General features: G+C 42.1%; 1 protein-coding gene across 3 annotated transcripts in view; it reads right to left on the bottom strand.

Annotated features, from left to right (window-relative positions):
- MID1 (midline 1) overlaps window positions 1–17,750 on the bottom strand; it is a 357,475-nt gene that overhangs the window by 48,284 nt on the left and 291,441 nt on the right. For all 3 annotated transcript variants that reach the window (XM_069945012.1, XM_069945010.1, XM_069945011.1), the window contains exon 4: window positions 5,815–5,922. In XM_069945012.1, coding sequence (XP_069801113.1) covers window positions 5,815–5,922 — 108 coding nt within the window. The remainder of the gene's footprint in view (window positions 1–5,814; window positions 5,923–17,750) is intronic.

Here is a 17,750-nt window from a genome sequence, read left to right as displayed (position 1 = left end):
CAAGCTTTCTAACACCAAGAGGAAAACATGAAAGCAGCAAGTTCATCATAGCGTAAAGTCATTGGGATCTGTAAGTGGAATACTCTGAACAAGTCACCAGAGACTTTGGTCAAACAGTAAAGGAGGATTTAGCTGATGCCTAATTCCTTGAATTTACCTTCCATACAAGACCGGCCTTGCCCTCTAGCTGACTTTTTAGTGTTGCTGTGACACAGTCGAAAAACAAATATTATTTTAATGTGAGTGACGCTGGAAAGTGGAAACGCTTCACCCCAGAGTCTTAACCGACTTCAACCACTCTGACATTTCAGCATTGCTCACTTCATAAAGGAGGAAGGAGGGGGGGGGGGGGGGGGGGGGGAGAAAAAAAATTAAATACAGAAATCAATCACCGGGACTTAACCGATTAAATCTGTCACTTGAATAATTTCTTTGCATTACTCATTCCCACCCTGATCCTCGGGCTTCCAAACTTAGGCACTGCCAAGCCTGACATTGCTGTTCTGAGAACAAACGTCTTGGGGACGCTGCCAAATCTTACAATACTTCATAAGTCAACTATTTCATAGATTTGCACAACCAATCCTGGATCAGCCCTGTAAACCACAACCAGTATTGTGAGCTCGGAGCTGATGAGTCTATGAACAGCTCATAAGATACTCTACATGAGCCAGAGACCAAATAAACAAAGGTTAGAACAGGCCAGATGGAGATAAACTTGTTGGAAGTCATATATCCTGACTACAACACTTCCCTTTCTCTGCTAAAAATACAGCACTGACCTAAGATGTATATATAGGGGTTTACTCTGACAGCTTCTTCAGGGCGGGGTGAATTACTGGAGGCAGGCCTGTCCATCTCAGTGTTATCACAAGTTAACAAATCAAAATTTGCCTGTGGTTTTCCAGGGAGGTTCACCTGTCCTGACCCTTGCCATTCCCATGACACCTGATCCCTGCTGCAAACTGCTTTGACAGGTAACACTGCAAGAAATGCCAGCTCAGCCAGTTACTGGCAGCCCAACCCAGAACTGTTGACTATTTTGCCTATAACATCAGACGGCTGATGTAAACAAGTCCCTATCTGCAACTTTGAAGCCACTTTGTCATGCTGGAGGGATAATCACAGTGAGCTAATCAGCAACTTGACCTCAGATTAGCCCTTTTAGCATTACAAAAAAGCTACAAAAGTTGCAGATGCAGTCAGGCAGGGATGACAAAGAAAAAAGCTCAAGCACAGTTTTTTTGTTGTCTTCAGCAGAAAGCAGCAGATCATAACTGGGGGAAGGAGACTAAATAGATAATAACAAGTATGGAATAAATTGTTAGTCTCTCCATGGGCAGCAACAAATGAAAACTTAGGTTTGAGTGTAATGCCCCTTTAATTTATTGTGTATTTACTTAAATGCATTGGCTGCATCTCCTCTTTAGACATAGAGATGTGCAGCTGTCAATGATAATTTATATGGCTCCAAATAAGCCAATTAATATTCGCTCACTTGTCGGCTGGTTGCTGGGCCTTTTATATGCGCAGATTATTGGGTAAATGAGATTTACTCTTCTGCCAATTAAACACCTGCTTTGAAGTTCACTATGGTCCTTATACAGTTTATCAACATTTCCCCAGTTAAACATAGAAGTTAGCAATAAGCATTACGGTTAGGCCCATTTTATAATGAAGGCTTTGTACAAATACACCCACTTGGCTATTTTTAAGTATCTGAAGTATCACTCCGCTGACCGGCTTCCATTAAAGCCCTTGTGGTATTTGGAGAAAGAAAACGACTTGTGACATTTCACCTTCTGGAGCCCGACTCTTCAAACACTTTTACATCAGCCATTGGCCAACAGGTCTTTTATGTGAAGGTAATTAGAGGTGCATGACGGCTTAGTGAACCATTAAAACACACACTGGATTTTATTCTTCGTTGGCCCTTTTCTCACAAAAGCGCCATTAGACTTGACATTTAAAGTTGACTTCAGAGTCACAGGATACCACATACCAGGGCGGCACAGCTTTGCCAACAAATTGCCACAAAACAAACTACAGCTCTCGCTGGCCTCACAGGAGATATAAATAGAGCTATTGTGATAGGAGACATAGTGGTTTCTGTATACAGGTTAGTACCAGTGTATCCTTAAAATATATATAATAATGGTAATATATATATATATATATATATATATATATATATATATATATATATATATATATATATATATATATATATTACACACACACACATATATATATATATATATATATATATATATATATATATATATACATACATACATACACACACACACACACAGTGGTACCTTGGTTTAAGAGTTACTTGGTTTAAGTGCGTTTTGGTTTAAGAGCTCACAGTTTTTCTAAATTGTGACTTCGTTTAAGAGCATTGCTTTGGTTTAAGAGCTCCCGGTACTGGGTGGGAGCGGCATGGTCTGCACAGTGGGGTCTACAGCCCTGTACTCTGACCATGGAAGTCTCCCTCACCTTCCAAATCATAGCAGATCCACTTCAGGCTGGGGCTTACATCAGGGGACAGGACAGTGGAGGTAATCTCTCCATAGCTGTAACCCCTCTCTTCCTGGACAGAGAGTGTTGCATGTATGTGCCCACATCTGTCCTGCTCATTCCTTCATGCTCCCTGCAGTCTCTGTCAATCCTTGTGTTTCCCATCCTCTCCATTACTGTACAGTAACTTATTATATCACATATTCAGCTGTTTCTGAATGTTTGTTTCATTTGTTATACATGTTATTCAGAATAATAAATCATTATTTTTGGGGTGTGGAACCAATTGTCTGCATTTCTATGATTTCTTACGGAAAAATTTGCTTTGGTTTAAGAGTGGATTTGGATTACAAGCACGGTCCTGGAACAAATTATGCTCGTAATCCAAGGCACCACTGTATATATCTATCTCAAAATTTACACACCGGTGATATTTTATATGCTTATAATAAATGCTTATATAAATTCTTATGCATATAATTTTCTTATTAATTTCTTAGTTTTTTAAAGAACGCAGTAGATCTTTGAAATGGGTGTTCAACCACTGAATCTAAACACTGATGTTTCCAGTCACTGACAGAAAGCAGAGATATCTCACCTACCTTCTCTGTACTGACAAGAGTAAGAACGCCAAAATACGGACAAGAAGAGAAAGAAGCGCTGCACCTCACACCTATGGCTGACACCAATGCCTCTCGGCTACATTTAAAAACCAACGCCAGGATGTGGGTATATAATTTGATCAAACCATATTACCCCATGTTCCACGTGCAGGTCCCCTGGTTCACATGAGTCCCTATTTTAACTCACCACAAGAAGAACGCCAAAATAGTTTCTTACAGATTGGCCAGACTCTACCTTGGCACATAATCCCCTATCATTTTTTAAAGCTGTTTAAAGGGGTTGTCCGGCGATAAAAAATTATTCACAGATTAACACACATTACAAAGTTATACAACTTTGTAATGTATGTTATGTCTGTGAATGGCCCCCTTCCCCGTGTCCCACCATCCCCACCCGTGTACCCGGAAGTGTGGTGCGCTATACATTACCTGTCACGTGCCGACCACGGTCTCCGATCCTCAGCAGTGACGTCTTCTTCGGGAGGCCGGCGGATCTTCCCGAGTGCCGGCCGCTCTCTGCAGCGTCATCCGAAGCTCAGCCGCGATTGGCTGAGCATAACTGTGCTCAGCCAATCGCGGCTGAGCATAACTGTGCTCAGCCAATCGCGGCTGAGCGGCTGATGACGCGGCCACATCATCAGCTGCTCAGCCGCGATTGGCTGAGCACAGTTATGCTCAGCCAATCGCGGCTGAGCTTCGGATGGCGCTGCAGAGGGCGGCCGGCACTCGGGAAGATCCGCCGGCCTCCCGAAGAAGACGTCACTGCTGAGGATCGGAGACCGTGGACGACACGAGATGCGGTGAGTATAATGCACCACACTTCCGGGTCTAGCGTGGGTGGGGGGAAACACGGGGAAGGGGGCCATTCACAGACATAACATACATTACAAAGTTGTATAACTTTGTAATGTGTGTTATTCTGTGTGTTATTCTGTGAATAATTTTTTATCGCCGGACAACCCCTTTAAACGTCAAAGGGTATGTGCAGACTGAGGAATAGGCAACAAATTTGAAGCGGAATCCGTTCTTGATGTCCCGCAGATTCTGAATAAAATTCCACCTTTAAAATATAAACAGAGTAATGTCTCATTGTGTCCCAATAGAATTTACGCTCTATTGTTCACACAGCAGAATTTTCGGGCAGAATTTTCTGCCGCAGATTTGTTTTCCACCCAAGGAATTGACGTGATTTCTTTCGGTGGATTCCGCTAGAGAAATCCTACAGAAGTCAATGGTGCTTGAATTCCCCTCAAATTCTGCTAAAATTTAGCTCCTTTTCTGCCAGAGCTAAATAGGCAAGGAATTTCAAGCAGAAAACTTTCCTCTTTAAAGGGAACCTGTCACCCCCGTGTCAGGGTGACAGGCTCCCGACCCCCTGCTACTCACCTGATCCCACCGGGTCCCGCTTCTGGATCTGGTCAGGTCACGGAGAGCTCAGCCGATGCAGCCCGGCGCGCGCGCTGAGAGATGAGTCCAACGCTCATAGAGAATGACAGGAGAGTCCAGCGCTCTGTCATTCTCTATGAGCGTTGGACTCATCTCTCACCGCGCGCAGCGGGCTGCAGCGGCTGAGATCTCCGTGACCCGACCGGATCCAGAAGCGGGACCCGGCGGGATCAGGTGAGTATAGGGGGCTGTAGCGGGGGGTTGGAAGCCTGTCACCCCGGCACGGGGGTGACAGGTTCCCTTTAATTTCTCGCTTATTACTCAGTGTGCACATACTGTACCTAAACATTGAATTAAAAAGAAGCAATAGGTGGCAGTGGAGAGCAAGTTCTTTTCCTTTTAGAGGAGATTTAGGCCTTATTCACAAAGTCCCACAAAGTTGTCTGTGATCAACAAAGTGCCCATTGATTTCTATTATGCTATTCCCACATTGCACTTTTTCATGGATCCACAATCTGTTCCGTGAAAAAATAAAACATGTTCTAGCTTGTGATTGTGGTACTGATCAGCCAATAGAGGTCTATGGGATCTGTGTTTTTTTACGTCCATGAAGAACATGGATCAAATGTGGGCAAACTAGATAGATTTTTTTTTATACTAGTTCAAATTTATTAACTAGAACTGTACAACTGTAGCGGATGCGGATGCACTACGAATGCAATTATAGACCATTTTTCATGGATCACAAATTAAAAATAGCAGACCTATATGCCGACTTGAAAAATCACAATATGTGTGAATGAGGCCTTACTTTGCATTTATGCTTTTATCCCATGGATTGTTACTCATGACAAAACATTGAAAAAGTTTCTGGTCATTGCTATAAAGTTACATGTCAAGCTCACAATAAACAATAAAAACCTACGATTTCATTGCACTGTATTTGTATGGCAGCTTGGGGGGGGGGGGGGGAAGTATTTCGGGACACAATAAAATGTCTCAATGACATTTTTTATTTATTTATTTATAGAAAAACAATAAAACTATTATTAACCAACCCTCCTAATACCGACTGAGCAGAGGTCATCACTATATGGACCTCAGTAAGGGGATGATTGAGCACCAGAATATTAGAATTTATTTTAAAAAAATATAATAATAATAATTATAATTATTATTTTTGCTACCATTACACATCCATTAATGGAATAGTGGTCTCCAAGTTACCCCATGTTACGTTTTCATATCATATTGAGAGATTCATATAGCAGAATTTTAATACCTTTCCTTCCTTAATTTTCGTCCCAATAATTTGTCTTCTTTGTTGTATAATTTCAATGAGTTGATCGCTCTCTTCCATTAATCTCGCCTCTTGACGGGATGCATTTACCTGTAGGAATAAAATTGAACTGTGTTAAAAACAAAACAAAAAAAAAGTCACATTGTAATAGAACTGCCGCACCACCTGATCAAAGGGCCTAAAGAACTGTGGCTCCACCTGGCATACTTTGTCTTTAAGTGCCGCTCTCTAGTGTGCTCCCCAATGCTTCACAAGATAAAAACAAGGCTCAAACAGGAAGCTTTCTACTTATCTTCAAAATGTAGAATTTAAAGAGAACAGTAAAAGCAGAATTTAAAATGAATGAATCCCTAAAGTGTAATTTTTTGAAGTGCAACACTTACCACGAGGAGGTGCTTGTAACAAGAGAATCCATTACAAAGTATTTGCAAAAAGTAACGTGACAAATAAAGCTATATCTAACAACCGTTGCAGATACAATTTTATTTTCCACAAAACATTTATATGCTTAGGCTGGTTCTACACAAAAAGTTATACAGCATATTTTTTAAACCTACATTAGGGCCGACTACTACACGGCCGGATATTTGGGAGCATCCTTCAGAACTGTGGCTGCAGGTCCATAGAACAAATGCAGCACAGATATGTGTCTCGTAGCCCAATGTCCAGCAATGGTGTGTGATGCTCAATGCCAGTTGCATTACATAAAGGATCTGCATTGTTCTGCATTTGGCTAAAGTAGTTGGATTCAGCCCTAGATAGTCTGTAAAAACATGGATACAGCCTATGGCCTATGGCTGTATGACTTTTTCAGCCACCAGTATTCAAATGTAGAACAATGGGACTTAAGCACGCTAACGCTGCGCTCATCTCTACTATTCATCATTCTTATAATTCGATGATCCATTGTGCAGTGGTTTGCCTTTGCACCTCTTGTTGTCATCCCAACCACTGAGATACACAAAGGTAAAAACAGCTGACATTTTGGCCTACAAGCGTAGCTACCTGTCGGTAGGATTAGAGGTCGGACTTGATGGACCTGTGTTTTTTTAACCTTATTAACTATACGTAAAATTTGTCTCATATTTATGTCCATTTTTATTCCAAGTAGACAAATGCCTGTTAGAACAAACCTATGGGCCGTATTAGATGGCCCGATATTTAGAGCAAGCGACCGCTTACCTGTCAGGTCAGCTCTCGCTTGCTCTTGTTCCCCACTCATTGTCTGTGCTGTTACATGCAGGGGGGCTGCCGGGGGGTTAGTGTGGCCCATAGGACATAGCAGCGATCTGCTGCCTCCACTCCTATTACGCGGGGCGATGCCAGTAGATCGTCGCTATCGTTATCGGAATTTTAGGTCATACTTTAAATCAACGATCGTCCGACATCGTGCATGTCGGCTGAACTATTTTTTTAACTGTTTATTTTCACAATTTTTCCATTTTATAACACAAATATAGGAAGCACACTGGAGTAAGGCTATGTGCACACTGAGGAATTCTCGAGGAATTGTAGCTGAAAGTTTTCAGGCAGAATTCAAGCAGAATTTAAGCGCCCCATTGACTTCTATAGGATTCCTCTTGCAGATCTACAGCAGAAAATTCTGCTCGGAAATTCTGCAGTGTGAACAACAGAGCAGAAAACCCATTGAACACAATGGGACTTTGCTCCGTACATATTTTACAGGAGGAATTTCAAGCTGAATTCCTCGCCTTTTCCTCAGTGTGTACATACCCATACTGACTGAAATATACTTAGTGTGAACGCAGCCTTGGTAAGCAGGTTCCATGAGATAGCAATATGTAGAGCAAGCAAAGAAGACATTTCTTAGAAAGAGAACTGATCAACACAGTACCACAGTAATCTGTATGAAAACATAACAGTGTAGGGTTTATCGGTATAGTCTTCCTAGACTCATGGAGTAATATCCAGCATGGAGGACCTGATAATCATATGGGCAAACAGTGGTCCCCTACCTGTGGTAACTTAGTCAGCAGTAAAGTTGGTGATCTCAAGCACCAAAAACTTGTAAGACATAAAGAGGGGCCTCCAACGTGGGTCCCAAAATAGAAGTCTAATCAGAAATTCACACTAACAGGGGAGACAAGAGACCAACAGACAGGACAAGACAAAGACATACAAGGAAAACCAGGGAAAGGTAAAGGAGGGGGATGGGGGTTGTTGTCACCCTTACTGTGTTATGAAGGAGTAGGGAAAGCGGCATCCCACCGATTCCAAATTTTCCTGAAATTGTCTGCATGGGACTCATTGAGGGCTGTTAAGTATTTAATGCGGCAGATAGCTGTAATTTTAGCCAGTAGCTGCTCTCAGGAAGGGGTGACCACCGATTTCCACATGCTCGCTATTAGGCATTTGGCAACCGTAAGAATGTGGAGGAGCAATTAACCCTAACCCTAACCCATGCTTACTCAAATTCTTAGGGGGAATATCGAGTATATAGTGAGATGGATCAAGCGGCAAGTCCAGCGATAGGACCATCCTAAGAAGGTCCTTAACCATCCACCAATAGTTTTGTAAAACAGGACAGTCCCCACCGCCAGCACAACATGGAGACCTGAGGAAAAATGCGATGTAATAGGTCTGGAGTATGGTACCAGAACAATATTATCTTGTTTTCCTTATAAGCCACACATGATGATGATTTGGCGGCTTTAGACCAAATTATACTTCAAACCTTTTATGGAAGCTCCCTACCCAGATAGGATTCCCATTTAGACATATAGTTATGTTTGGAAGAGGGAGTGTCCATCGGAGGCGCGAGAGGAGCGTAGATGTCAGATATCATTCCGCACACTTACATAACCATTCAAAGAAGGTAGGCTTGGAGACCGGTTCCGTCCCATAGAGATTCCCCAGCCAACGGGCTAGTATGGTATAATAGGGGCGTGCTTGAGGTGGAGGAGAATATCTATCACGTAACTTGTCTCATGGCAATATTTGGCTGAACGTTGATTTAAACATGACCAATTACACAAAACAATTATTGGCCAGAAAAAACAGAATTCGGGAAAATGTGGCCGATAATCTCTTTGTGTAAACAGAGAACAGGTCATAAAGGAAAGACTGAGATTTCTCCTCTTTTCAAATCCATTCCGGTCTCAAAAATCTGTCAGATAAATAGGTCTGTGTAATAGGACCTTTATTTACCATAGCTACCATAGATAAACACAAGGGGGGAGATTTATCAAACATGGTGTAAAGTGAAACTGGCTCAGTTGCCCCTAACAACCAATCAGATTCCACCTTTCATTTTCCAAAGAGTCTGTGAGGAATGAAAAGTGGAATCTGATTGGTTGCTAGGGGCAACTGGGCCAGTTTCACTATACACCATGTTTGAGAAATCTCCCCTAAGATCTCTTTAAAGCGGCACCTATGTGTCTCCATGCTATGACTACAAGTGAGGAGGCTGTGGTAGTGAGGGCAGGTTAGAAATATTAGACACAATTATGAATACATTCCCTTTAGTAAAGTTTATAATTAAAATTCCGGATTCCGACTTGTATGTACATCCTGTGCTGCACCCATCCTCAAGTATTTCCCAAAGCAGTTAGCAGGTAGGAGACAAGGTTACAGAAATGTTTTTACAGATGGGAAATCTCTGAACAAGTGATAAATATTTGATAAGACAGCAAGTCATTTTAGTAAAGTATAAAAAAAATGGAATAAAAATCATAAGACAATAAAATTGTCACAGAGCAATAATAAGCTGCTCATAATTCAGCATAGTCATGTGATATAGACTGGGGGGGTTTCTACCACAGGGGTGTAACTACCTCATGGGCGTAACTACCACAGTAGCAGCCATTAGGGGGCTCCATGGCCTACTCCTGCTATACGCTGGGCCCCCTGAGCTGTCATCAAAGTTGCTACAAAGTTGCAGATAGGGACTTGTTTACATCAGCCACCTTGCAAGGTTGGGGAGACAGAGAAAAGCTCACTCAGTTTTTTTTTGTGTGTATTTAGCAGAAAGCAACAGCTCAGAACTGGGAAAGGAGACTGAATGGATAACAATTATGAAATGAATTTTTAGTCTCACCATGGGCAGCAACATTTGAAAAATTATGTATGAGTTAAATACCCCTTTAAATGCAAACCACACCTGAACTGGAGAAAAGAGTCATGTTGCCTTTGGAAGAAAGTGGCCATGTTTTTCTAACGCTGAATAACCTTTTTAATGGACAAAAAAATAGAATACCTGACGCCACGAGTTGTCATCAAAAGAAAGATGCTGGACCCCCGGATATACCCAGTTTCCCCGAGAATAAGACATCCTCTGAAAATAAGGCATCCAGTATTTACAGGATCGCTTAAAGTGTCACTCTTGTTCAATTTTTTTTCCCACAAATCAACAGTACAGGCAATTTTAAGAAACTTTGTAATTGGGTTTATTAGCCGAAAAATGCATTTTCATCATGAAAAAGCAGTTTAAAGCTCTCCCCCTGTCTTCATGGTTGTCTATGGAGAGGGGAGGGGTGGAGGGAGATGAGGCACCAAAACAGGACAAAAAGTTATTTTACAGCTACAACACCAGGCTCTCCTCTTAAGTCAGCACTGACCTCTCTGACCTCTGAATACCAGCTTTCATACAGCTCCCACTGTGTAATTCTTTGTTCTCTGCTGCAGACTCCTATCCCTCCTCCCTCCCTCCCTCCACCCCCTCCCCTCTCTATAGCACAGACAGGGACATGTCTGATGCAACAAGACACAATTTCCTGATAATTTGCAGTGAATGGAAAAGAGGAGGGGGGGGGGGGGGACCTGGGAAAAGTCTTTTTGAATGCAGATAATGGCATATTTGCCTAATAAACCCAATTACAAAGTTTCCTAAAATCGCCTGGACTATTAATTTCTGAAAAGAAAAAAAAAATACAACAGTGACTCTTTAAAACAAGGCATCCCCCTGAAAATAAGGGATGGTTATGTAATCCCACCCTAAAGGCCCTATTCCACGGAACGCATATCGTACGGATGATAATCATCCCGTGGAATAGAGTGCAACGATCAGCCGACATCGTTCATGTCGGCTGATCGTTGCTGTCGCTTGTTTTTTTTTAACATGTTGAAAAACAAGCGACTGATACAGCAACGATCTGCTGCCGTCGCTCCGTTGAATAGGCGCATCGGCAGCAGACGCTGCTGTATCCTATGGGCTACCCGGACAATCAACTATGTATCAACTATGGGTGCGATGTGCCACCATTTCTGTGTTCTCCACATTTTCATAGTTGTTCATACTCCATTTTATTGCTGGTGCTTTCGGCTTGATATAATGGTTGGTGGTGATCAGTACGTGTGTCCCAAGCTATAGCTCAGTGTAACCCTTATGCCACCCACATGCATTGAAAAACAAAAGGTTAAATGTCAGAACACGTATGAAGCCGTCCAGACAGCTCTGTACACTCTCATGGGTTTAAGATCACTTTCTTTGCTTGTAAAAACAAATCTCAGCTGTAAAACTTGAAGCCGCCAGTCTGAGCACCGGTGTCATAAAGACGTGGCTGTGTAATGTGACGTGTGCATCTACAGCCATATTTCACCTTCAGACTTCGAAGCCCCGGATGACTTAAAGAAGAAGGGTCCCATATTAAAAAAAAAATGTTGGCACTCCCTGGGAACAAAAGAAGTATTATTCACCATTGTAAAGTGTTTGAATGAGTTAAAAATAACAAGCTTCCTGCGAAGCCATTATAATAGTCCAGAGTGCCGGCACTGATTGTTTATACCACGGCCATTATGTCCGCTGTACTGCCGGGCTGTGTATAAACCTGCAACAATGGTTTACATCAGTAGTGACCTATGCGAGTACAAGGAAATATGGTCACCATGGGACCATATGGTCACAGCTGCTCTATTTCTCATTCCAACCAGGCAAATACTAATACGGATGTGATCAATAAATTTACAGCATGGAGTCAGACAATGACCTTCGCGTGCAAATGTGCAGAAAACCATGCAATGTGCCCTGCACATCAACCCAGCACATCATCTGAGAAGTCATATCTAGTCAGAGACCAAGCAGGATTGTACTTTCTTAGCATCTCCCATCACTTACTAGCCCACACTCCCTGTCACCCAGAAGCTCTAATAGGGGATACGGACAGGAGCTGGCTTTATGAAACAACCTCTTTAAAGGAGAAGTCCAGCAAAAATTTTATCTAAGTATTGTATTGTATTGTATTGCCTCCCCAAAAGTTATACCAATCACCAGTATACACTTATTCGGGAAATGCACATAAAGAGCTTTTTTTCCCTGCGCTTCCTACTGCATCAAGGCTTCACTTCCTGGATAACATGGTGATGTCACTTCCTGGATAACATGGTGATGTCACTTCCTGGATAACATGGTGATGTCATGACCCGACTCCCAGAGCTGTGCAGGCTGTGGCTGCTGGAGAGGATGATGGCAGAGGGATGCTCAGTGTCCCTCCAGTGCCCTGCGTCCCTCAGTGTCCCCCTGCCATCATCCTCTCCAGCAGCCACAGCCATCACAGCTCTGGGAGTCGGGTCGTGACATCACCATGTTATCCAGGAAGTGACATCACAATGTTATCCAGTAAGTGACATCACCATGTTTATCCAGTAAGAGACATCACCATGTTTATCCAGTAAGTGACATCACCATGTTTATCCAGGAAGTGACATCACCATGTTATCCACAAAGTGAAGCCTTGATGCAGTAGTAAGTGCAGGGAAAAGCACTTTATGTTGAGCACGGAAAGTGGGAGCTGGGCTGCAATTTGGTAAATTTATCGTGCCAACAGGATCTACGTGCTGATGTCGACCAGGTGATGTAAAGAGGAAAAGTCAAGGTAGTGAAGTGGTACATTCACTTTCAATAAGCTAATGGACCATCTGACCTGAGATCTGAGGAAACCTTTTATTCTATTTTCTATACTGTTTATTTATTTGTATTTGTTTGGTTTTAGTATTTGGTTATTATGGATTTAACATATTGAGATAAACATGCGTCAGGCACTATAAGGCTTCCTTTTTTGTCTTCTTACTTATACTGAAGCTTGATGCTGAAAATGGTTACTAGGGATAAACTAACATTTGTTATGTATCCATCGCAAAACAGATGTCTCACATTACTAAACTGTTCCGTATACATTTGGATTAGCATTGGGCTGACAGAAGGGAACAGGCGGCCTGTCGGCAATCAAGCCATGCCATGCCACATCTAAAAAAATTATACACACAGACAAGAAGCGGCAATCACCATCTTGCTTATATAAAATACTTAAAAGTGGGGCATGGACGCCGGCAAGCCAAGGCTACAGTAGTTTTGCGCCACACGCAGTGCACTTCCTCTGGCCTGAGGAAGTGCACTGTGCATATGCGCGAAATGGCAAGATGGTGAGTGCCGCGTCTTGTCTACGCGTGCATTCTTGATGAACTATATCTTACAAAGGAGTGCAACACCGTGGCTGTTTGAGTGTCCAGCAGCGGAATAATTGCACAGGTGGCAGAGTATATGCAGGAGTGAGTCCTGGTAGTGCCAAGATTTTCTGTCTGTGTGTGCTAAGAAAATTATCTTAGAGATTCAGGTGGAGAGTAGAGATTAGAGCGACTGATCACTTGGCATTTGAACGCTGTCGGCTGACGAAGCTGGATGCATCAAGTTTCTTCAGCCAACGGAATTCAAATGTTATACAGCATGGCCAAACAGTTATCTATGGGTACCGATGCAGATACACATTCCTATTTGTAATCTGCGGCTTTGTGAGGTCTAAGGGCCCTATTACACAGACAGATTTATCTGAAAGATTTTTGCAGCGAAAGCCAGGAACAGACTATAAACAGAGAACAGGTCATTATTATTATTATTATTATTATTATTATTTATTTATAAAGCGCCCTTAGTTCCAGAGCGCTATACAATAGATAGGCAACAGGCAGGAACAATACAAGATCAGAAAACATTACATGAAGGCAAAAGACAGACTGGTACATGGGGGAAGAGGACCCTGCCCGCGAGGGCTCACAATCTATGGATCATAAAGCAAAGACTGAGATTTCAACCCTTTTCAAATCCATTCCTGGCTTTGGCTGCAAAAATCTGTCAGATATCTGTGTGTGTGATAGGGCCCTAAGGTTCGGGACACCCAGAGTTCATCAAATTTTATGTACCTGCAATTTTCATGAGATTTTTGTACAACTGTTAACCAACATTGATCTTAAGCTGTCCGGGTGACTGCTAGATTGTTCGGGCAGCCCATAGAAGATAGCGGTGGTCTGCTGCCGCTGCTCCTATTCCATGGGGCGACAGCAGCATATCACTGCCATTGTGATCGATGATTTTTCAACGTGTTATCGTCTATTAAACGAGACGATTATCAGCCGAAACGGCAGATATAATTGCTTTGTGGAGTGGGCCTTAACACGGCATGAATTTAGTTCAGATACAAAGTCAGTGAGTATCTCCAGCTCAGGGTTAGGACAGCACTTTACTAAACACAATGCCCCCGCTCAAGTGATGACCTCAGAAGCCTAAAAGGTGTTTATGGAATAACAGTTGTGTGTTTGCTTTTTTAGTGTCTTTGTATTTATTTTCCTTTTTACCGGAAGTGTTCAATATACATAGTCTCATGGTTGCAATATTACTCGCTTCCTCCTAAAACATTCTTAAAATAACAACCAGGAAAGGATTGTAGGAAATGCCAAAGAAGACCTGGGGATTAGGAAGAGTCATCTCAGGGTGGGAGAGAAAGATAACCTGTGCTTGAAGGGGTTATCCAGTGAAAATATTCTCCTTTCAAATCAACTGGTTTCAGAAAGTTATATAGATTGGTAATTTATTTCTATTTAAAAATCTCAAGTCTCCCCATACTTATCAGCTGCTGTATGTCCTGCCGGAAATGTTGTTTTCTTTTCAGACACACTGCTCTCTGTCCGAGACAGGAACTGTCCAGAGCAGCAGCAAATTCCCATAGAGAACTTCTCCTGCTCTGGGCAGTTCCTGTCTCGGACAGAGATGGCAGCAGAGAGCCCTATATCTGAAAAGAAAACAACATTTCCTGCAGGACATACAGCGGCTGATTAGTATGGGGAGACTTGAAATTTTTAAATAGAAGTAAATTACAAATCTTTATAACTTTTTAAAACCAGTTGATTTGAAAGGAAAATATTTTCACTGGATAACCCCTTTAAGCATAGGTTATCTTTCTCTCTCACTCTGAGAGGACACTTCCTAATCCATAGAATTTTTAAATAAAAGTAAACCTATATAACTTTCTGAAACCAGTTGAATTGAATGAAAAAGATTTAAGCTGAATAACCCCTTTAAAGATAACCATATATATTCACCCCCTGATTTCCTGACAACAGGTTCACTTTAAGTAAATGTCTTTCTACTGCATCAGACCAAATATGTTTTTGTTTCTTTACTGTTGTGGTATGGTAGCGTTTTCCCATTAGGACTGTTAAAGTGAACACAACACTAGCAGAGGGCAGAACCTATGGTTTATTACCCTAGAACATGAAATAATTTTAATCACAAATACCTTACACTGGAAAACCAGCTTTGATGCGTTCCCGTCATTGTCCTGTGGGACAATAACAAGCTTCCTGGTTCCCAGCATAAGGTTCCACCCGTAACATAGCACCTGCACTTTCTGATCAGTCTGACAATTACTGCTTTGGGAAATTTAGCAGGAAAAGGAAGGTGGGGGCTAAGTGAAAAGGAATGTCTCACACATACACGTCTTTTCACACAGACCTGCGTATAAAAATCCTGTTTATAGTAGTGTCATAGCCGAGATTAATTATGGCCCAATTCACATGTCCAAACACCTCGAAGGTAAACAGTGAGAGGGTGACAATGTACAAATCACTCTGCCTAATACCTGACCAGCCATTATTAGATGCCTCATTTATACCGTATAGGGAAAAACGGTTAGATGTGCTCACATCATGTTCTGCTGGGATGTTGGAAGTACGCCGCTGAACATATGCCCCAGATGTATACAACACTAAGCCATTACAGCGACATAAATCTGCCATTGACTGTATTTAAAATAAACTGTGCAGAATCTAGTTGTGTTAAAAGTTCAGTCAAACCATATTCTTCAAAACATTTTATATCTACCAAAAATAAGCCAAAAGGATATCTTGTATCATATAGGAAAGGTATAAAAGAGCGTTTTTCTAGTGTACAGAAAGCAAAATGTTGAAATTACAACCTACCACTAGGGAGATAGATAGATAGATAAAAAGAGTATATAGTAAAGAAAAAATATATATAAATAAATAAAAATATAGAAATACATACACACATACACTCACCGGCCACTTTATTAGGTACACCTGTCCAACTGCACGTTACCACTTAATTTCTAATCAGCCAATCACATGGCGGCAACTCAGTGCATTTAGGCATGTAGACATGGTCAAGACAATCTCCTACAGTTCAAACCGAGCATCAGTATGGGGAAGAAAGGTGATTTGAGTGCCTTTGAACGTGGCATGGTTGTTGGTGCCAGAAGGGCTGGTCTGAGTATTTCAGAAACTGCTGATCTACTGGGATTTTCACGCACAACCATCTCTAGGGTTTACAGAGAATGGTCCGAAAAAGAAAAAACATCCAGTGAGCGGCAGTTCTGTGGGCGGAAATGCCTTGTTGATGCCAGAGGTCAGAGCAGAATGGGCAGACTGGTTCGAGCTGATAGAAAGGCAACAGTGACTCAAATAGCCAACCGTTACAACCAAGGTAGGCAGAAGAGCATCTCTGAACGCACAGTACGTCGAACTTTGAGGCAGATGGGCTACAGCAGCAGAAGACCACACCGGGTGCCACTCCGCTCAGCTAAGAACAGGAAACTGAGGCTACAATTTGCACAAGCTCATCGAAATGGGACAGTAGAAGATTGGAAAAACGTTGCCTGGTCTGATGAGTCTCGATTTCTGCTGCGATATTCGGATGGTAGGGTCAGAATTTGGCGTCAACAACATGAAAGCATGGATCCATCCTGCCTTGTATCAACGGTTCAGGCTGGTGGTGGTGGTGTCATGGTGTGGGGAATATTTTCTTGGCACTCTTTGGGCCCCTTGGTACCAATTGAGCATCGTTGCAACGCCACAGCCTACCTGAGTATTGTTGTTGACCATGTCCATCCCTTTATGACCACAATGTACCCAACATCTGATGGCTACTTTCAGCAGGATAATGCGCCATGTCATAAAGCTAGAATCATCTCAGACTGGTTTCTTGAACATGGCAATGAGTTCACTGTACTCAAATGGCCTCCACAGTCATCAGATCTCAATCCAATAGAGCATCTTTGGGATGTGGTGGAACGGGAGATTCGCATCATGGATGTGCAGCCGACAAATCTGCGGCAACTGTGTGATGCCATCATGTCAATATGGACCAAAATCTCTGTACACACAAACACACACACACACACACACACACACACACATAAATATTAGTGTAAAGAAAAAAATAAATGAAAATGTATAAATAAATTTTATATACATATATTTATTTTTTTTTAATTTTATTTATAGATTTTTTTTTCTTTACTTTCATATAATTTCACAGCAACATTAGAATAAAAAAAAAAAATATACCAATAGGGATTCTGTGGACGGAAACACGTCATTGACAAAAGGGCTCATGACATTGTTCTGACAAACTGGTGGTGCGCAGTCAAGGACATTGCAGCCGCGCACACCACTGGTGCTACAACTTACATGTCTGAACTCACAAATCATTGTTCCTTAGCATGGATGAGCTGTAACAGCAGACAACCAATTCAAGTGCCATTGCTGTTTAACAGGAAGAGAAAGGCAAGACTGTAGTGGGCAAAAAGCAGAAAATTGGATTACTGCGCAGTGGAAAACATTGCCTGGTCAAATGAATGCAGATCTCTGTAGCACCACGCTGATGGAAGGGT

Source organism: Dendropsophus ebraccatus, chromosome 11, assembly GCF_027789765.1.
Source record: "Dendropsophus ebraccatus isolate aDenEbr1 chromosome 11, aDenEbr1.pat, whole genome shotgun sequence".
Taxonomy (NCBI): Eukaryota; Metazoa; Chordata; class Amphibia; order Anura; family Hylidae; genus Dendropsophus; species Dendropsophus ebraccatus.
Note: the sequence above shows the minus strand (reverse complement) of the source record. Positions and strands in the feature narration are given on the sequence as shown.